The sequence below is a fragment of the Nelusetta ayraudi genome, unplaced genomic scaffold (genome assembly GCF_046127955.1).
Source record: "Nelusetta ayraudi isolate G7.1 ecotype Tasmania unplaced genomic scaffold, CSIRO-AGI_Nayr_v1 ptg000034l, whole genome shotgun sequence".
In the NCBI taxonomy this organism is placed as follows: Eukaryota; Metazoa; Chordata; class Actinopteri; order Tetraodontiformes; family Monacanthidae; genus Nelusetta; species Nelusetta ayraudi.
Genome location: NW_027466084.1, coordinates 2,751,790 through 2,773,837, shown reverse-complemented (window position 1 = coordinate 2,773,837; position 22,048 = coordinate 2,751,790). Strand labels below are relative to the sequence as shown.

At 45.2% G+C, this 22,048-nt stretch overlaps 1 protein-coding gene across 13 annotated transcripts in view; it reads left to right on the top strand.

Moving 5' to 3' along the window:
• Positions 1 to 22,048, top strand: part of rbfox1 (RNA binding fox-1 homolog 1) — a 183,334-nt gene that overhangs the window by 126,472 nt on the left and 34,814 nt on the right. For 10 of the 13 annotated variants that reach the window (XR_012927411.1, XR_012927412.1, XM_076032454.1 and 7 more), the window contains exons 3-8: positions 3,256 to 3,402; positions 3,510 to 3,563; positions 9,280 to 9,372; positions 14,675 to 14,735; positions 16,610 to 16,663; positions 21,419 to 21,551. Coding sequence is in view for 11 of the 13 variants with exons in the window: in XM_076032454.1 (XP_075888569.1) it covers positions 3,256 to 3,402; positions 3,510 to 3,563; positions 9,280 to 9,372; positions 14,675 to 14,735; positions 16,610 to 16,663; positions 21,419 to 21,551 (542 nt within the window). In the remaining 2 variants the exon portion in view is untranslated. The remainder of the gene's footprint in view (positions 1 to 3,255; positions 3,403 to 3,509; positions 3,564 to 9,279; positions 9,373 to 14,674; positions 14,736 to 16,609; positions 16,664 to 21,418; positions 21,552 to 22,048) is intronic. The other 3 variants (XM_076032461.1, XM_076032462.1, XM_076032453.1) reach the window with 2 other exon arrangements.

Below are 22,048 nucleotides of genomic sequence, written 5' to 3'. Positions count from 1 at the left end.
GACAGGGACGGTGCCACGTGAAGCGAAGGCTTACTCTGCGCATTTCACCGACGCGTCAATTGAAATTCAAGCCTCGGCCGCACAGTTTGACAAACCACCAAAAAAACTCCAAACTTCCAGCTTCCACATCCTCTCCTAACGCTCAACTTCAGACCTCCGAATAAAAAAACCAGCCAGTTTAATTCAACTTCAGACACGGGCTTCGGTTTTGATCTCTGGGAGACTTCGCCTTGTTTCCGAACGTCTGGGGAAGGACTCTCAGCCGCTTTTATCGGGGGGGGCGTTTACATTTGAGTCGACTCTTCGTACTTTTACAGCGCCCGATCGTTCTCGCGATTGCCAGGATCCGCGTGTATGCCGATGACTCTCCGTGTTCCCTGCCCCCTTTTCTGAATACACTCCCAGTATCTACAAGCGCAGTCAAAATTGGTAGTCACACGAACTTCGGTTTTGATCTCTGGGAAACTTCACCTTGTTTCCGAACGTCCGTCTTCCTGTGGGGAAGGACTCTCAGCCGTTTTTATCGGGGGGGGGGGGTTTACATTTGAGTCGACTCTTCGTACTTTTACGGCGCCCGATCGCTCTCGCAATTGCCAGGATCCGCGTGTATGCCGATGACTCCCCGTGTTCCCTGCCCCCTTTTCTGAATACACTCCCAGTATCTACAAGCGCAGTCAAAATTGGTAGCCCTCGCGCTGGCAGGTTCGCTAAGCGCGGAGATTATCGCGAGTCGCATTGTGTGCGGCTTGTCAGATTCCCTTTAATTTCTGCCGACTCGCGTCTCGCGCGCGAAACACCCGCGTTTTTTTTTTCCTGAGAGCTCGGTTCGGAGACGCTAAATCGCAAATCCTTTCTTCGTTGGGGGGGGGGTAAAAAAAGATGAAAAAAAAAAAACTGCTTTTGCACTCGCCTTGCGCCTGGCCCCACACATCAGCTCGCCGTGCCAGCGCGGATGAGATGCGGCGCTTTTGTTTCAGATCGGCTGTTTTTCATTCCTTTCGGCGCCGCGCGTGGGCGGATGTCACCACCGACGGAGGGCTCCGCGCAGATGGCGGTGGCCATCGCGCACGCGCACGTGTGTGTGTGTGTGCGTGTGTGCGCGTGTGTGTGTGCGTGCATGCGTGCGCGCGTGCGTGTGTGTACACTCCTTTCCATATGTGTCGGTGTATACCTAGGCGTTGTGTTGAAGCCTCGCAGTCTGCCGGCCTTATGCTGCCTCTTTACAAGCTCGCACACACACACACACACACACACACACACACACACACACACACACAAACAAGCACGCACCGGCACGCACGCACGCACCGGGTGTATTTTTAGCTGGCGTGGAGCCTGGGACTTTTCGTTAACAATACAAAGACAGAGGAGAACATTGTTATGTTCTTTTTTTTTGTATGTTTTTTTTTTTTTTATTCTCGCGGGCTCAGACATTCGATACGTTTTTATGATGGGACTTTAACGGCAGATCAGATCATCACCATCACAAACTCTTGCACTCCAAAACACTTACTATGTGGACAATATGGACGAAAGCAGCCCTCTGTTATACATTCAAGTCTATTTAAGGTTTTGATAATTCACTGTTTACCCCCACAACAACATGTATTTATCATATACATGTTCATATTTATATGTGTCATCTACTTCTGTGTTTCTTTCTATATTTCTAGATTTGAAGTATTCATTTATATATCTATATATCTATATCTATATTATGATAGCTCTGTATGTATTTGCATTTCTGCTACGCTGATGACTTCAGTCTCTCCCTTTCTCTGCTTTTATTTGCATTTCCTTTTTGGACTCCAACCGGTCAAAAGCAGAGGAGCGCCCTCTGGAGTTCGGATACAGAAGAGGTGTTTCTCACTCGTCGCTGTTGCAACTTTACCCGCTCGGGAAGGGTTTCAGTCGGTCCTTCCCCTCTGATTGCACAAAGCGCTTCGAGGAGCCTTCGGACGCGATTCCGCGTCGTTGATTGATTGACGGACTGATACGTTTCTGCGCCTCCAACGTTCCGACGCGGCCCCGCGTCCTTTGATGGGAAATGACGACACGTGTCGAGCTGTTCCCTTTGTCCACGCGAGGGCGATTAATTAGCGGCTACGACTCCCGACTCCCTCCCCGCCGTGCCCCCCACCCTCCCGCTCACCCCCCCCCCCTCCCCCATGCTCTGAAGGCACAGACAGTTTTCGTAACACGTACGCGTGCTCGGGTTATTTTTTTTTTTTTTGTTGTCGCGGCGTAACAGGAGAGCGCGGAGGCCTCTCTCGTGTTTAACAGCCATTGATCTCACTCACACAGAGAGCTAAAGGACAAACACAGATTGCTGCTGGCACCCTTTTGTGCGCGCGCCGGGCATCTATTATGCCTGCATGCGCGTCTGCACGCCCCCCCCACACCCCCCCCCCCCCTCTCTCTCTCTCTCACTCTCTCTCTCTCGGTCTAATGCGCCGTCTGAAGTCCCCTTTTTTTTTTTTTTTTTTATCTGATTCGTGGCCTCGCAGGATGTGTGGCCCGAGGGCCGATGGTATGTCCTCTCAGTGTTGAGGACCAACTTGGCAACTTGACAGCTCGCTTTTGCATGAACACACACACCCTCGCCGCCTATTCCCGGAAAGACATTTCGGTTCCAGGCCTGCCAGTTGACTTTTATGTGATTCCAGGTTTCCAGATGACAGGTTTATATATATATAAATATATCTATCTTTTTTTTTTTTTTTCTTTCTTCAGGTTTTGACTTGGAAAATTAAAAAATAAAATATGTCTGCGTGTCTTAAATGTGGCTTTACAACTGTTTCTACAGAGAAATTAGCTATTTGCAAAAGTAGATATTTACATCTTTGGCATACTGAAAACTGTATTCAGACACTAGGTTCTATTGAGTCACTGCTTTATGTCAAGAGCATGATTAAAAAAAACAAAAAAACATTGGTGTAGCATTGGAATGTCTGAATCGTGGGTGAATTGGAAGAAAGCAAATTCATCTGACTTATCCTGTCTGGTTGGGCAAAGCAGATGTATAATTTAAGGGGTTCAAGAAACCCTATTTGCATTATAAGTGAAATTATTCTGGATGCACCTACAAAAAGAAAAATGAAAATGCTCCAGCTTGTGTTTGGCGCTCCAACAAAAGCAAGGTCAACAACCAGAACCGACACCGTCGTCAGGCGTACGCTGGTCGCCCCCCCCCCCGTTGTGTGACGAGCGCGCAGCCTTAATTTGCGTCCCCTTGTTTTTTCCGGTGTTTCCCAGCAGACAGAGGACGCCGCCCAGACGGACAGTCAGCCGCCAACACAGTCTTTACCTGAGAGCACGGACAGCAAGGCCCAACCCAAGAGACTCCATGTGTCCAACATCCCCTTCAGGTTTAGAGATCCTGACCTCAGGCAAATGTTTGGCGTGAGTAGCGGCACATTTTGTCCAGTGTGTACATTTTTCAGGATTGTTTTTACACACGCGAGGGATCGGAGTGTGACGCGCGCCGTCTCCTTTTTCTGTCTTCGCAGCAATTTGGCAAAATCCTAGACGTGGAGATCATCTTTAACGAGCGCGGTTCTAAGGTACGTCACGTTTGGACTTATTCTATGCATGCCTCTACATTCAATTTGCCCTTAATCTCTAATGAAGGGGAAAGCAAATCATCGGTAATGCAATCTATGCTATCCATGCTTTGGAGAACTGCACTGTTTACTCTTTGGTCATGCTGCTTCTACAAACAAGGCTCTTATTTTAATCACGGCCGCCGTCAACGCTACGCTAGCGCGCCCGACCCTCGCGCGGGACGCCACGCAGAGTCAAGGTGAAGTTGCAAGGATAATTTGGACCCTACTGAGCGAAGGAGGGTGAAGTGCGGAGGAGATGTTGATGAGTAGGCAGCAGCGGGAAGCAAAAAGGGTGTGATTGTGTCTGGCCGGCCGGACGGACGGACGGACGGAAGACGAGCGGCGCCGGCAGATGTGAACAGCCGGCCTTGGACGAGACGGCGGAGCGTGGGAGGAGAGCCTTCTGCTGTCCAACGCGCTGCCGCTTAGCTCGTCGTCCGGGGCGGCGATGAGGTTCGCTCGCGTGAAGGGAAACGCCGTTCGTTTCTGACTCACGAGCGAATCTTCTTCCTTTAATCGCTGCTAGCGCCACCTTGCCAATCCCCCCCCGGGTAAGCCAACATGTTTCCATCATTGACGGTATGAACATCTACAGTAAAGGCCGGATTTCTGCCAAACGGTTCATGTGACCCAGTTGCAGCAATTTTTTTTTTTTTTTTTTCCTCCCTACTCAAAGAGCAACGGATCAGATCTGCAATATGAACCGCGAGCGAGGCGGGAGGGAAAATGTGTTGTATCGGATTTTCTCAAATTGGATTCAGGCCTCTCGGTAATGTGTAAATAAACCCGATTTGGACTGACAGACAGCTCAGATGTTATGTATGGAGAGATAATGACCTCATCGCACAAGCCAGTTAAAATGCCCATGGTGCTGCTGACTCGATGGGTTTGTGTTACGTGCGCGGTATTAAGTGCACGTACGGAAAAAAAAAAAGAAACCTTTGTGAAACTCATTCATTTGCTGTGTTTGTTGCAATGACGAAGATGTTTTCCGAGGTGTAGGTTTCAACGCAGATATCAGACGTAAGTAAAGTAGACACGAGACAGATGTGCATCTGCAATTACCAAAGACCGTAAAAAAGTCACGGAAATCCAGCCGAAGGCAAAATTGTCTTACGTCGGATAAGCATTAAGGAGTCAACGCAGACGCTTGATAAACGTGTTCTCCCTCCGCGTAGTAAACGCCGAGGTCCTCCCCAAGATCCTCCGCCCGCAGGTTCACCTCAGGTATCCTCCTCTTCCCAGAAGACAGCCGCGGGGAGATATTCTGCTTCCAGGACGGAGGAATCTCAAAATAATAGAAAAGTCATGCGGGGTAGGTTTTGCGGAGGACGGCGGCGACACAGTTAAGGAAGGAGCTGCGTGGGCAGGGTGAGGTGATGAGCTCACTGACGGGAGGTATGCGGGCTGAGAAGCAGCGCAGGAGCAGCGAGAGCAGGACTCACTCTGTTTATTTTTACGGGGCTGTTTCTTCCTAATATGCTCGCAATCGATTTTATTGAGAGGGCTGCTGCTCCGGCTTTGGAAAGCAGCATTGTTGCTCAGCGTTACCGGCAACTCACACACTGAACTGATCCCTGCACGCGAACTTACTTCAGGCTTTGTTCAACGGCCAACCTAATGAATTACATGGTTGCGCAACAACTTTTCATTTATTTTTTTTTCACCTTTGAGCTATTATTGTTTAGAACAGAGACGGACTCCAATGACTGGGAACTATCTTCGACAGTTCAGAGCAGGGGTCCCCAAACTACGGCCCGCGGGCAGTCATAGAGAGTCTCTTAAATACAAACACAGGTCTGCAGTGAAATTGGTCCATTGATCCTTTGACGAGACATTGTAAGAATTAAAGTTTGTGCTCACGCTGCAGCCAGTCGCTAGTTTATGTGTGTCGCTAAGATGGCTAGCTAACACCGCTTCTGTAGGAATGGCCCGGCTCTCGGCCAGTCAGAACAGAGCATTGACAGACTAGTGCACGGGGTCACATGGCTACGCCAAACACCGGATCGAAGCAGATGAAGTTCCTTCCAAAGTTCCTGAAAGTTTGAACAAAAAAAAAAAAAAAAAAAAAACAGTGAAACAAAATAAATTATGTGCGTGTTGCAACATTTGGAACCAACATTTGGATGGCACGTTGTGCCTCCGCTTATTACGCTCCCTTCATTTTATTGCATACGCCATTAAGGAGTGCATTTCCCTCTCATTGTTTTGGTAGATTTAACTCCCCCTATTACGGCTTTGGAGGAATCTGAAGTGTGCGTTCTGCTCCCCCCATATGATGTGGGCAGATTGCCGCCGATGATTTATGCCTCGCTAACTAACAAACCATATTATGTGCGACTGTCATAAATGTGCGCTATAAAAGGAGGGGATTTATTGCCGCGAGCAGTTATTAACCCCGGCGGCCTGAATTTACCGGGGCATTTTTAGGTAGTAGATGAAGGGAAACAGTGGAAGGCTTGGATTCCCGAAAGGCCGACACCCGTGCATGCAAATGACTTGCAAACAGCGTTTCGATGATTCTGAACGATTGCGTCGATAGCCGCGCCATCGAAAGACGTTCAGTTGTCTTTTGTCCGCTGACAACGATCGTGTTTTTGTCTTTTTTTGAGGGAATTGTTCTTTTTGACAAGAAGGACTACTATTACGATGTTAAGGTGCAGTTTATAAGATATGGCAATGTTGTCTTTGTGCATTTGAGGAGAAAATATTTAAAGAACCTAAAGGAAAAAGTTGCTTTTTTGGAATATTTTTGCCATCTATGACCTGATGAACAACTTTCACCGTCATCATTCAAGGATTCGAGGATTCAAGGAAACTTTATTGTCATACCATTTTTCAACAGTACGAAATTAGGACTCAAGTCCCGGATTAAGCCTGGATAAATTAAAAAAAGAAATAAAAGCCAAGTGCCCAAACAACATGGGAACCAAACTATGGACTGATTGCACCTCTTCTGTATTTACATACGTTCAAGCAAAACGCGTCTCAGATGCAGGTCGTAAGATCAGAGGACAAAATCACCAATATCACCGTAGTTTTGAACCAAACCAGCCAACTGAAGTGGATTTCTGTCTTCAGGCTCCGGCTAATCATCTATGTGTTTTTTTTCTCTTCTTGTTTGTTTGTTTTTTTTTTTTGTTTTTTTTCTCTTTCTCATCAATACTCCTTTGAACAGTCCACCTTGTCCCCAGACAAGCAGCTGTTTAATCTGAGTGACCATGTCCTGGTTTAGGTACAAAATCTGCCCGGGGCTGCGGGATCTGTCTGGTTTCCGCGGTTCCCGGCGATTTCAATGACATTGGCTAAGTGGTGTCTGTAAGGGGTTAGGGTTACGAGATCTGTCCAAGGTTCCAGCGAGGGCCAACGACATCACATACGGCAAGTCTATCACGACAAACTACATAGCGGTCGAACGAATGAATGAACGAACAATAGATGGATAGACAGATGGATAGATAGATATCGTCTGTTCTGTCTGTAATATACTGTGTATATATGTATATTGGTGATATTTCTATCTATCTATCTATCTATCTATTGTTCTATCTATTATCTATCTGTTCGACCTTGATGTAGCTTGTCCTAATAGAGTTGCCGTAAGACCCCGGACAGATCCCCGCTGCCCCAGACAGATTCTGCATCTACCTTCGCCGACTCTTTAAGTTTCGCTTTCAAAAAGCTAAACCGAGGTGCGAAAAGGATGAGCAATTCTCCGCCCTTTTCCAACCGAGACCTCGGACTATCCGGCGTGAAAGCACCCCGGCGGACACAGCCGGACTCGAGCCTCTCGCTCTTTATTTTGGCCTTGGCAGCCAAAGGATTGTTATCATAAAGAGAGACAAAGTCATGGGCCAAGATTGAAGACAGATGTGTGATATACAATTTTTATTTCTTGCGTGACTCGCTGTCAGAGGATTGACCGACTGCCCCCCCCCTCTCTGAGCAAGAAGCCGCCTCACTCGCACCGGGGTCAGATCGCACAGCGCCACCCGCAGACCCGGTTGTGCTTTAGAGCCCGTGACAAATTTGGTTTCCTACGCGGGAGCCGCCCGAACGTCCGAAACATCTTGGCGTAATGGTACCTGCAGGGCGAGGCATTCCTGGCGCGCCGGGTGTTTTTGTTTGCTGAGTGTGTTTTCCATTAGTGCAGACGGCTCACCTTTTGTGCCGGGTTTTTATTTAGAGTAAAAAGAGATTTTCGATTTGTATGTTAAGCCTCGGTCCCGGCGCTCTTCTAACTGAGCCATGTCCTCCTGACTGCTCCTCTTTTAATCACGGCAGGGCAAGGGGTTAGCTTTTATTTTTATTTATTTATTCTTTATTTATTTTATTTTTTTTGTACAAGCGCTCGTCTGTATCTCTTAAGTCATTTTCTGCTTTTGAGCCCCTCGGTCTTAAATACAAAAATAGTCAATATTCAGGGGTCTAATCCACAAACCGCCTCGGGCTGACGCTTGTTTCATCCAATATGTTTTCTTTCCGATGATCAATCTTTTATCAGGGTTAAATACCCCACATTTGTTTTCATTTTTGAGTTAGTGGCTTCCTTTTCTTTTTTTTTTTGAATGTTCGAAATAAACATATTCATCATTGTCGAATACAAAACAAAAAAGTTATTTCATTTCACTCTTCTATTCCCCTGTCTGTTTTTTTTGTCTTACAGCTGAATTTCAGAATTCCAATCAGTCTTTTAATTTAAGTTGAACATTTCCAAACTGAGGGTCGGGACCCAAAACCGGCAGAACATTTTTTTTTTTTTTTGTATTTGCATAAATTTTCCCGAATAAAGAGGGAAATGGCATTATTTTTGTTATGACAAGAAATATTCAGAGAATATTGTATTGATGCGTTTTACATGATGGCGAGAGACAAGAACGTCTCCCTTCGGAATTGATTCATTTGCTTCATTGACCCACGCAGTCCAGTCAGGACCACTTGAACTTTTACGTCACACAATTTCATCAAGCAAATATTGCAGCGATATACAAAGTGATATTTAAATGATCGCATGCTAATTACATTTTTGAGCAACGTGTTCTCCTCACCCGGGAGACACCAGATTTGTCTCTCGGGGGTCTCCGGGCTCCGAACATCGGGGAACCCCCGGCCTTCATCGCTATTGCTGGCGCCTGCCGCAGAGACAACTTGACATTTCCCCCGCGCTACGGTGACTCCCCTTGAATTAAACTGATTTGCCTGAATGTTTCTGCAGCCCCACCCCCCTCTGGTCTTTCCCATCGTCCAGGTCGCCTCCTCCGAGTGGCTCTTATCGTATGAACTCCGCGGCTCCTGGCGTATTTGAAGTGAAATTAAGCTCGGCCGGCGCAGGCGTAAAGAGGCCCAGTTTGCTCTGCGGCTGGGCTTAGGTGGTTCTGGCCCGGCTGGACTTTCCACGGTTCTGCTGTAACGCCGGGCACGGTGGAGGCAGACCTTTGCTGCTTCACCGGTGACACCGGCTTAAAATCCTCCGGCGTTCAACTGTGACCATGGTTTTTCCAATGTACTGCTCGATTTTTCCGGCTCTGTCTAATTAACTTGCAACAAAGCTATGACTGTCTGTATTGTGAAGTATTTTTTGATGTATATTTTAACGAAAATGATGTGCTCTTTTCCTCCTCCCCCCCTCCTCACTCCCCCCCCCCCCACTCGCCTCTTTCTCTCCTGCATGCAGGGTTTTGGGTTCGTAACATTTGAGCATAGCGTGGACGCCGACAGGGCCAGGGAAAAATTACACGGCACCGTGGTAGAAGGCCGTAAAATAGAGGTGCATGTCTCTCAAGTACTTCTTCTGAACTGGCTTTCTTCTCCCTGTCTTCCTCCCCTCCCCCCCGCCCTCTCTGTCTGTGTGTCTGTGCGTTGGTATAATTGTGCGCGTGAGCATTCCACAGTGTAACACCACATTCCACTTTCTTCATATTTCTCATGATGCCATATTGTCAAGTCCCCGAGTCGCCAAAGGTCTCATTGTTGACTTTCCTTGTGCACTCTTATTAACCCAGGCACAAACTAGTCCGACATTACTGTATGTGAGAGGGTTTGCTTGTTTTAAATTTTCTTTCTTTACTTTTTTCCGTTGTTTCTTTTGTTTGTTTGTTTTTTTTACAAAAGGTGCAAATGATGCTAAATACACCAAGTATTCATTTAAAAAGAAAAAAAAAAAAAAAAAAAAAAAGAGCTTTTCCAACAAAATTCATGATTATTCAGTTGCTGAGGTATTTCATTTGTCCAGGGGGTTGTCAGCTCGGCGAGCAAAGTGCAAGGTTAACGAGTGATGCTCCTTCAGAAGCAATGGCAACGACAAGGTGGCGATGTATCTTGTCCACTGTAAGAGGAACAACAGCTGAACACTGATGGCCTTGAAGCATAACTCTGCCTGATCTGAGATTCTGCGACCACGACGACCACGACGACGGTAGAAACCTCCACTAGAAAGGGTTTGAGATTGTTTTAGCTGCAGCGAGAGCGCTTTCAAATCTTTAATAGTCACGCTAGTGCGCGTGCGTGCGTGCGTGTGCGCTAAACTGTAGGCTCCGAGTCTCCATATGCTGAAAAACATATTGCTTTATCACAGGACACTTTAAGGGGGGGGACCTTTCCAACTCTACAGAGCTGTGCTCTTATTTTCCTTTCTCACTATCTCGCGACCCCCTCACCTAATACTACCTCTTCAATAGCTACAAAATATACGCACAGTTGCCATCACTGGCTCATTTCGCTCTGATCTTTGCTTTTGCACTGTCAGTGCGTCTTGACCGCTAACTATCCCAGAAATGAATTAAAAAAACGACCTTAACAATATCCAGCCTAATTGCTTTTCTGTTAAATGTTTCGCCAACGTTCGCTTTCCCGCGATCCCTCCCAGTGCCGACGGGCTAACGCTCAATTTTTTTGGCTTTTGACCAGAAATTTGCGACCACCGGGCGAGGAATCGGCGTCACGACGGGTTCCGTCCAACAAATCCCTCGAAGCGAAATGATGCATTTATCTCGAGATCAGACCTGACACTTCCAGAGTACAGACCCCTGCGTGTGTGTGTATCTTAAAGGTCCAATGGGTAAAATTTTTAACGAAGGCCGCGTTTCATATTTAGATCACTGTCAAGTGGGCTTCCTTAAAAAAAAAAAAAAAAACAGCTGTGCAAGATGGCAGCTAACTAGCAGCGCGACCCTTATTGCTCCATGTATATTCTGATATATTAATAAGAAGGGTATGAAAACCAAATTACTTTTATTGTACTGCGAGTATGCAGTTTTATTAATGTATTTATGTTGCAGTATGTTAAGCTTTTACCCATTTAAAAGTCATAAATCAAGCCACATTTTACACACTGGACCTTTAATACTTCAGTTACCCCGTCCACACACACAATCTGTATATTCTGCCAAACTCCTCAACACCCATTGGGTTCTACTGTTCTAATCTTAAAAAGGCAGCTGACACTCTGTGGTTCAGAAACCGGGCTTCCTTCCAGCTTTTGAGCTAAACATACCTGAAACCACAGCCACAGACACGGAACCGACCACTTTTCCCTTGGACGCGCTGCAACACTTGCCCACCAAATCATCGCTCCAATCTCCGCTCCTCTTGCCTTTGTCCAATTCAAGCGTCCAATGTTCTTAACGCGCCGCTTCGGGGTCGACGCTATCGCGAGTTCCCACTCTGAAATTTTGACCCCGGTCGCTTTAATCTGATCCGTCTGAGCGCGATGTGAGGACGCATTATGAATCGAGATGTAAAGTGGGTGAGGAACCCGGCGCTATCTGATTGGACGGCGCGCGCCGGCAGGCGCCACTGCATCGCCGGCCCTTTTTTTTTTTTTTTTTGCTCGTTTGTCAGGTTTGTCAGCTGGCGCGAGGGATGTGTTGCAAATTTAAAAGCGACCGACAAATAAATAAATGAAAGGAGCCTCCCACAGCACCATTACTCAGAGGGCGGCGAGATTGAAAACAGACGAGTGCAAACGGTGAGGAGAGTGTTGCAGGAAATGTGCCTTTGGCTGCGAGTGACCTGTTTAATTACATTTTTTTATAAAAAAAAAAAAAAAAAAAAAAAAACACAATGGTGCAACGGCTTGTAAGACCCTCCGAATTACTGCGGCGGGCTTTGTTATTCTCCAAGAGAGTTGTTTTGTATTTCATTAAAGCAATTTCAGGGTACATTACGTACGAGGAAAAATCGTTGTCTTTTATTTTTTTTTGCCGTCGTCTCGTTTCACTGTGTGCGATGACGCGGCGTCACAGTCCCGCTAAACTTCAGCCACTTCCACCGAGCCCTTTTTCTTTTTTTGTTTTGTTTTTTCTTAAAAATAAATAGGAAGGTGAAGCGAATATGCTTTTGATCTACCTCGCAGCCGCCCTATATGCTGTTAGATGTCATTATGTGAACCGAGGCCACGGGAGAATGGAATCTTTTATTTAAAGACACCTTCCATTCAGACGCCCCCTATGCCAGCGTTGCTCTGTGGATCTCTGAGAGATTACAAGTGTAGAGTCTGTCAGATCCAAGCTGGTATGCTACAGTCTAATTAGTTTAGGGCCAGCTGTGGTATGATCAGACTTGTGAGTATCATGTTAAAGGGGGGGAAAAAAGACCCAAACCAAGCTGTTATTATTATTATTATTATTATTATTATTATTATTATTATTATTATCATCAGATGGCTCTGCTAGTGCTGTCTGCGGCGTAGAGATCTGATTGTCTCTGCGCTATTAGTGTAATCACAGCCGTAATCAAGATGATGATGTTGCGCAACGATACAACCAATGCGGAAACTAAACATTAGATCGTCACTTAACATAAAGTAATTACGCACTTTCCAGGCATTTCCTTTGATAGACGCTGATCGCGTTAAGCTACACCGACTAGATCCTGCTGCGTGTGTGTGTGTGTGTGTGTGTGTGTGTACGTGATGCAGTGCATACGGCATGCTGGCTACGTGACTATCCAGCCTGCGGACGCTTCGTGCACGACACACACACACTAGCGCACGAGCTTTACAACAGCTACCTTTCTTGTTCCCAGTTGCTCAGGTTTAACATTTAAAATTAGTCGCCTTTTCAATTTGAATTCCGCACTTTCAATCATTGCTTTTGTCCGTTAAATTCTTCCCTTCACTGTTTTTTGGCAATGTCCGTTTATCTTTGTCGACAACTTGACAAAAAACAGATAACTTTATCACAAAAGAGCATTGTCCACCATAATCACAATACTACTGATTGGCTGGTTACAATGGGATACACGGCCCATGTTTGCATTACCTTTTTGAGCCATGAAGCACTATCCTGATATCCAGTGTAGTCCGCTGTTCATCAAGCATTTCAATTTAGACTTCAAATCTCCGTGGAATATAACAATATACCTTAAATGACCTAATATACTACTACTTTACAGCAAAAAAAAAAAAAAAAAAAAATGTCCTGAAGCGATTAACCAAGAAATAATTACAGTCATAACAGTGGAACAATGGTGATGCCCATTTAGGTACAGTTCGTTTAATGAAACCTTGCGTGGGAAATGAAGAAGAAGAAGAAGGAGAAGGGAAAAAAAACAAAAAAAACAAATCACGGTCTGAGAGTAATTGCCGGTTCTCGAGGCCTCGCACTCACAAGCGCGAGACTCCACGCAATTATCGTGTGCGGCGGACGAAAATTACGCTTTTGTTCCCAATGAGTCATTATGATGGATGGGGGAACGGCGCGTTTGGACCAAAGTGGTCAGAGTTATGCTTTAAGACCAAGCGGTGCACCTGCCTGTGTGGGGAGAGCTGAAAGAGAGAGTTTGTGCCGTGGAGTGACTGCAACGGTTTCTTGGCCACCTGAGTTAAAGCTGCTGCTTATTCCTTTCTCATCCCCTCCCTCCCCACCATCCTTCCGACGGTAGCTTGTTTAGCGCCCCCCATCCACCAAAGTTACGTCGGTAACAGTACACAAACAAGTGGGCGGGGCCAAAAGGTTTGGGAATGGTAAGTGTGGGCGAGCAAGCCATTCTGCCAGCATTTCCTCTCTCTCTCTCCTCCTCCTCCTCCTCTCTCTCTGGAACGTTTGCAACGCTAAGAACTCACGTGACATTTCCTTTTTTGAATTGTGGTTGAGTTGATGCTGTATATGGACATACATATTTTTCTTGCGTGTCGGCGTGCGTGTCCATTCACTAAGTGTCCTCCTGAAGCTGCGTGTGCGAGCGAAACTGACTGAGATATGAATTCGTTTGCACATCTATCTAAGACTGTTGGAAACCCATTTGTTTTATTTTATGAGACAATGCACCCTTATTTTGATTTTTTTTTTTTATATAAATTTTTTGTTCCTCCTCCCCCCACCTCCCACCCTCCCACCGCCCTGCCCCCCCCCCCCACCCCCCCACCCCCCGTTAGCTGTCGTATTGAATTTGGAATGATTTGATTGGTTGATTGACTGATTTGGTTGGTTTGTTTAAGTACATCTGTTTTCCTTTTGGTTTGTTTGGTTGTTTTTTTTTTTCCAATCCTAATCTTTATTCTTGCGATGAATCGGAGAGGCTGTTGTCTGAGTGTGAATGCTTTGTGTTGCTTTCGTCACAACAGTTCTTCTCACGTTTTTTTTTTAGAGTTGACTTGATGTTGCATAATCCTCCCAACATATTCTCCCTCCCACTTATTACCCAATGACATTTTCTTTGTCTCCTTCTCCCACTCCTCCCTCCCACCGCATGCATCTGTACATTGACAATACATAATCTTGCTAAGTGCATCTGTGTTCCTTTTTTTTTTTTTTTCTTTTACTTTCGTCTGTATGTTATTGAAATGTCACTATGATTGGGGAGCGCATGCCAGAAAATGTCATAAGATAGGACATTTGCAAATGAGAAAGAAGACTGATTTGTTTTTGGGTGTGTTTTTAAGTGTTTCTGAATGCAATTTTGAAAACACACAAATGACATGGGTGTTTGCCATGGTACAGTCTACTGCTTTCTTTATTTATGACCTCAGGAAGCTACGCATGCAGAATTTCCTCTTGACAATCACAGAAAACTGCTGCAAACGCTGCCTGCCGCGTCATAACTCACGGATGCCTCTGTATCTGCTGTAGGTCAACAATGCAACAGCCCGAGTAATGACAAATAAGAAGACCGTCAACCCATATGCAAATGGTAAGGCCACCGCTTTGGTGTTATTATTCAAGCTTTATTTTTTTTTGGCAATAAATTGCGAAAGCTTTAACGACGCTATATATTGCTGCGATAGCGTCTTTAGTTTGTCAACCAATATTATTATGTGACTATAAAACATGTCTTAAAATCAGATATACTTTAGAAAAAATGTGATGGGGAATATTGTGATCGCAGGTTGTTTATTTTTTGGGGGGGGTTAAAATTGTGACAATAAAATGGTCACTACCACTTGTATGCCGATGATACCGTCATCGCCCTTTGCATTGAAGACTCTGGAGGTTTTGCACTCTTCCTGTCTACCATTGTGGCTTGGTTTGATTACTCTTAGCAGTAATCTAGTACATCACGGTACTCTGTTCATTGACTGGTGCCTGTTTATTTTGAAGTCTCTTCTTAGACCTAGATCTAATTTGTGTTTTTTTTATGTGCAGAACCTAAAAGTCGACATGCCTTAATGTGCCTGTCAGGATTTTTCTTCAAAAGTTTAGTGCCCAGAACTAGAACTGCTCTCAGAAAAAAAGCTTTTAAGTGTACATTTCACTTCTCATTGGAACGATCTTAACTGAAAGATTGACTGAAAACTCGACTAGATTGACTCGACTGGACTTGACTACATTGACTGAAAACTCTAGAAAACTGAGAAGATGTCTCTCTTGGTCAATGTCACTGTTTGTAAAAAAAAAAAAAAAAATTCAGTCTTAGTGACTTGTTGCTGTATTTATTTTTATACTCGACCGAGCTTTTACTATGTCGTCTTTGGTAGATTTACGATGACAGCGTATAAAATCTGTTTGTGTGTCGCCATCAAAACTTTGTGCCACTTGTTGGCCAGGTGACTCTATAAAAAGAGGTTATACCTGTCAAGGCCTACGGTACTCCAAAGTTCAGCGAGCCCGTCGGTTGATCTCGGCTGCTTTAGACGGATGTCACAGAAGCCACATGAACTCCACTTTAATTAAATGGGAAGGTTTTTTTTTTTTTTTTTTTGTCAGTGTGCATCCCACCTCATAAATAAAGCATTAAAGTTTCCAAGGGTAAACATGAATGCATAAATCAGGCTCTTCAGCTGCCGTTTTGGAGCCTACAGACACCAAGTCACATTCACCTAAACATACAGGAGCTTTTTAAACAAAGGCATTAAAGGACATTTGGAAAACTGAATTTAATCTGGCGTGGTCACGGTTTCCATCTGGTCAGCATTTTTTTTTTTAATCTCCTTATTTCCATCCATCTACAACAATGTGGAGGGAGTAAAACCACATGGACCATTTTTCGGGGGGGGGGTGTCTGCTCGAGGTCTCTTCCCACTCGGGACTTTTTCCTGGCCTCTGTCGCTCCTTGCTTGCTCTGGAGGGATCAGTTGCTTTTCTCTTCGATTGTGCAAAGCACTTTGAGACGCCTCTGGATGGCATCGAGCACTTTATAAATAAAAGTTGATTGATTTCTTAGTATCAGCTAAGGTAGTATTACCTTTCCATTGTCCTTTTTTGAATTTGCCCAAATTTTTAGCTTTAACAATCACACGACTCACACAAAAGTAGTAATGCGGTAAACAGACTCTTGACTATACACTGGTACAGAATATGTCCAAAGCAATATGAACTGAGGTTTAGTACTTCTGTCTTGTATTATGATGTGAAATTGCCCACTGGCATGTGTAAGAGGTTAAAGGTAGGTCTGTAGACATTACCTCTGGTTATATGTGTGCCTTTCAGAAGTCTAGGGCAGGTGGGATTCCTTAAATTGAAAGTTGGGCCGGACGATCCAGGGTGCACAATAAGCACAATAAAACACAACCCTCTCTCTCTCTCTCTCTCTACCTCTCTCTCCTCACGTCTTTTGTTTCATTTCAGGCTGGAAGTTAAATCCAGTGGTCAGCGCTGTCTACAGCCCAGAATTCTATGCAGGTAGGAGGACGTGCCCTTCTCCATCTGTCACCATCTCCTCCGTCGTTATCTTCTCCCTCCTCCTCATTCGTTTTGTTCCTCAGCCTCCTTCGACATCTTCGTTTTCTCTCCCTTCGCCGCCCGCCCTCCTCCTCCTCCTCCTCCTCCTCCTCCATTTCAACCTTTGTCACCTCTCCGTTCCCTCTTCCCTTTCAACCGACGTGCAGCCAGGCAAAGTCTGTTTATAGCCCGAGAACTGTGCTGAGTTGCACATATGAAAAAGCAGTCTGTCATCTCAGCTGAAACACAAACATTCTGCAAAGCTCACCAGCAACACCCACGAGCCATCCTTCACGGGGAGCCATTCCGGCATTAACCTTTTCCAACTCGCAGCCGCCACCTCCACCGGCCCCGCGCCGCCCTGTCATTAACAATGGCCATTAAGGTGAAAAATATCTGGATATTGTGATAAGAAGAAAAGAGTAAGATAAAACAGTGTGGCGCAAGTGAGGAGTGAATGAAAGCAAAGGACACGAGAGAAGGAAATCTAATTGTCCATTTCTGCAAGGACATTAAAAGGTATGAAATATATTTTTTAAATTAAAATCAATACTTTCAATTTCTCCAGACAGTCGTTTGCCTAATTCACCCCCATGTTCTTTTAATTACAAAATGGCTTTGTATTGATTTACCTTTGTTTCACCTTTCAAGTATCCAAAATGCCATTGGGGCATGCGTGGCGTGCGTGCGTGTGCGCGCGCGTTTGTTTCGACTGTACGTGCGCACGGGCGAGAAGTTTACAAGACTTCCCCCCGCGCTGTGCGTTTATGGCTAATTAAGGGGATTTGGTAGCAGCTGTGCAGGACAGACGGCAAGACGGAGTCAAATCCACAATGCTTTGTAGGCGAGAAGCCACAACGGAAGAATTTGAAAGTGTTCGCGTCTCGCGTCAGCTTCCGGTTTGTAAATGTTTGGAAGTGGTTCATCCAGATCACCAGTTAGGCGGCACTTTCAATAACCGTCAGATCTAATTACGTGAGGCAGGAGGAGGTCGCGGCAGTGTTTGTCTCTTTTTTTTCCTCTCTCTCTCTTTCGCAAATCATATGGTTTGTCTTGTCAACCAATTCCAATTCTTCGTCAACCTACACGCACCTTATGTTGTTTGTGTAGTGTTGTTCATGTCATTAATACATTTGCTTCGTCCATCTATTGCACTCGTATTCACTCGTATCATTGATGCAGCCGAACGACTTCAAATTCAACGCAATACCTTTATGGGAGAACAATATCTTTTATGTTTAGATTTTGGGGTAAAGTCACTTTTTCATCATGTGTTTCCATTAATAATACCACGAAGAGTAAAGTGAAAGCGGGATTCAAAGGGTAACTTTAGGGAATTCCAGAAACAAAGGGTCTCATTGGTGTCCAGCTATTGCACTACTTGATACACGCTCACCGGCTGACGCTTATTCAGCCCCTCACATGGCAGCATCTCTATGCGTTTCGACATGTGGACGACTCGCTGAAGCTCAAAGCAAACGTCAGAATGGAGAAGAAGGGGGTTTCTAAGCGGCTGTGAAAGTGGTAAACACGGTTGTTGGCTGGTCTGAGTATTTCACTCAGCTCATTGTCCGGGGTTTTTACACTGGGACACTGACAACTCAAATAAGCACTGGTTACAACCAAGCTATGCAGAATGGCATCTCTGAATGCACATTTCCGACCTTGGAGCAGGGTTTGTCCATATGCAATCACTGGCCAAGGTCTACCTAGCGGAAAGCTATCTTCTACGTTAAGAGATACCTGCGTTAACATGTGCTGGAGCTTACCAGCTCACCCTGTCGTGAACCACGTACTTCAACTCTCTTGTTTTCAAAAAAAAAAAGGTATCTGTGAGTTGGTGGTAAATACTGACAGGCCCAGTATGCGGCTGACAATTCTTTTCATTTAAGTGCCGTCAGGAGCAGGGCGAAGTAGTATTAAAAGAGTCATAAGCGTGACTTTAGGGTAGCCTGGCCACTTGCTCCTAAAATCAAGGTGACAAAAGATGAATAGGAACAATTACCGGCCTCACTCTTATCCTTGTCTCTCTTTGAGAAACTCTTATCCTTTGGCTCAAACCTTCCATTTTTCATCAGGTCAATGAATGATTCACTGTTTCTATTAGCATTTTATTAGATCTCTTTTTTGAAGAGATGTATAATTAGGGTTGGAAATGGCACCCCGATCTCCTTCTCAACCTTCACTCACCCCGGCTCTCAAATTAAGCTTTGTGTCAGTCGTCCTCCATTAAGATTAATGATAAGTTAATAACAATACCGCCGCAATAGCTCCACTTCACTATCATTCTCCCGCTTTCTTCCTCCCCACCTTTCCCCACAATGGAACAGGAGGGAGTCTTTTACACATTATCCTGGGATTCAAATGTTAATTGCAGCTGTACACAGGCAGTGAATTGAGGGCAGGTGATAGACACTATACTCAAGCTTACTGCTAACCTCAAATCTGCTGTACAAACTCTGTACCCTGTGATTTTGGAAGTGGAAGTCCAAATCAAAAAATTTGCCATGGCTAATCTGCGCGTTTTCCTGCTATGCCTACTTCTTTTGCTACCGGTCTTAAGCATCCATTGTGTTGACTCATGACACATGATCCTTGCTGACCCCACAACTATATATCTCGATTTAGTCATACCATCCTACTTTGTCGGCAGATAAGTCAATAGAACGAATGTGAGCAGTACACCATTTAGAGAATAGTCATGTCAGCAAGTCATGTCTATGAAGTTTCCTTCATTGCCATCAACTTTGGTGAAAGAGATCACAAAAATACATAATGTTCTTCGCCAACGTTCGTCAATGTCGTTGAGGTGATAAGGCAGCCTTTTGATAAAGGTGAAGTAAAATAGCGCAGAGGGTCTTGACCCCAACCGCTACTTCAAAGGTTTTTTTAAAAAAAAAAAACTCCATTCAGGTAAATAATAAATGACCCAGTCACACTAGGAGCAGAAAAAGATGCAGTGTTTCCCGCGCGCACTGCTCCCACTTCAGGATAGGACGCGGCGTCTTCCATTGACACCGCTCGCGGGCTATTGTGCCAGTTGCTAGGCGACGGAAATGGACACCAGGAAGTAGTTTCTCTTTCTGCTTTTCGCTTGAACATATTGTAGAGTAACGTGTCACGTTTGCTCCTGTGAGTTCATAAATGTGACGCCTGCAAGCACTTCTGGTTCTTTTCCATAACTATGGACATATACCCGAGCCGTGTAATTGTAACATATAGTTAATAGTAATGGCAGTTAATAGTAATTGGTGTTTTATTTTGAGACAACTTTTGCAATTGCAAAAACACAAATGGCGGGATTTTTTTGTTTGTTTGTACAATTTACAATTCTTCCAGCATTTGTCAAATTTTTCTCCAAATTCTCCCAACCAAAGCGGGTCAACGTAGGACCGCCTTTCCTCACAATTACGTGCAATCAGATGGATAGAGAGCGAAGGAGCTAACTGCACTTTGGACATCCCATCCAAAAAAGGGCTTAAAGGTCGAGTCTGTAAAATTCAGAGATCTTAAAGAAGAAACAGCGGCACCCAGTGGTACAGTTCTAGATTGCAGCGCTCTTTCGCACACTCTGTCACTCCTGAGCTCGTCCACCTTCTTCTTCGTGGTTTATTAAAGGATGTGAGCGCTCACCCTATCTCCGAAACATGCTGTCACGAGAACCATTTCTAAGACTAGGGAAACCAAATTACTTTTATTGCACTGCGAGTGTACACTTATGAATGCATTCATGGTCAGCATATTAAGCTTTTACCAATGCGAAAATCATAAATCAGGCCAGATTCTACATACTGGACCTTTAACATATCTAACTAAACAAGCCCCTTTTTACCCCCTAACTCAAATACAAAGTGGCGCCAAAATGTGAAACTTGGCAAAAGTCGCGGGCCAAAATTGATATTAATGGAAAAAAATCTTCTTCCAGATATGATAGTGAACCTTTTTATATGGACCCAAACAAGTTTTGCTTCAACCTGAATATGGAACAAGCAAAACTTAATACTATGCAATAAGTAACTTCATATTGCACACATGCAAAATCAAATATCAAATTAAAAAAACAGCCAAATCAATAAAATGCAAATAAAAATTGTAGGACTTTTTTTTATTATTATTTTTTTTTTTAAATTGCAGCCTTTTGATTTGAATTTCAACAGTAGCCCTTTTTCAACGGGCTGATAATACATTTAAAAATAAAACAACAACAAGACACCAATTACCGCTAAGTCATAATAATATCCTTCAATGAACATGCAACCATTCAAGCGCATTCCTTGGAATAGCACGAAAAAGTGAATAAAGATGTTACTCATAGTCTGTTAAAGTAAGTCGTCTGCTAGAATACCAGCAGAGCATTCTGGGATTTGCATTATTAGCGGTACATGTGGTGCACAATACTGGCGGGCCAGCTCTAGTATGCATTCAATATTGCCTTGCGGACCAAATATAATTACACGGTGGGCCAAATTTGGCCCGCGGGCCAGACTTTGACACCTAAGCACCAGAGGAAAAACTCCAACTTAAAACAACACTCGAGATGCAACAGCCATTTGTTGTAACACCCAGCATTGGAGGACCCCAATTCACTGCGATAGATGTACAATTGTACAATTGGAGTTTTTTTTTATTTTTGTTATCTCATAATAGGCGACTGACATAAGTGACGGTGCTGATCATTCTCCCCCCCCCCCCCCCCCCCCACACCTCTGTTTCCAGTCCCAGGTTTTCCCTATCCAGCAGCCAGTGCAGCAGCAGCTTACAGAGGAGCCCACCTACGAGGTCGAGGACGGACCGTGTACAACACATTCAGGGCAGCCGCTCCGCCTCCCCACATCCCGGCTTACGGAGGGTAAGGGAGCGTCCTTTTTTTTTATTTTTTTCACTTTACCTCTCGGCCCTGTCCTCTTTGTCATCCCTCCTTCCGCCACCCCTCCCCCCCACTCCCGCTACTTGCTCGGTCTTTCCATCTGCCCCCCCCCCCCTTCCCACACCCTTCCCACACCCATGCGACGGCAAGTCCTGAGTGTCAGTGCTCGGAGTCAGCGGAGCGATGCATGCCAGGCTCGCCTCACAGCACAGCGCACTGCCCCCCCTACCCCCACCCCTCCACCACACCCCCGCCCCCACATCCCCCCAACCACCCCTTCACTCTCACAGCATGCCGAATCGACCGACCGACCGACCGACCGGGCACAGCTCTGAGACGTGTTTTCCTTTTTGCACGCACTCATGGGAAATTTGGCTCCGGCCGCCGTTGTGTCTTTGAGCAAAGGCTGCCGGTCCTCGGAGGAATGGGAGGGTCTCTGCTTAAAACCTTCAAAAAAAAAAAATAGGAAAAAAAAGACT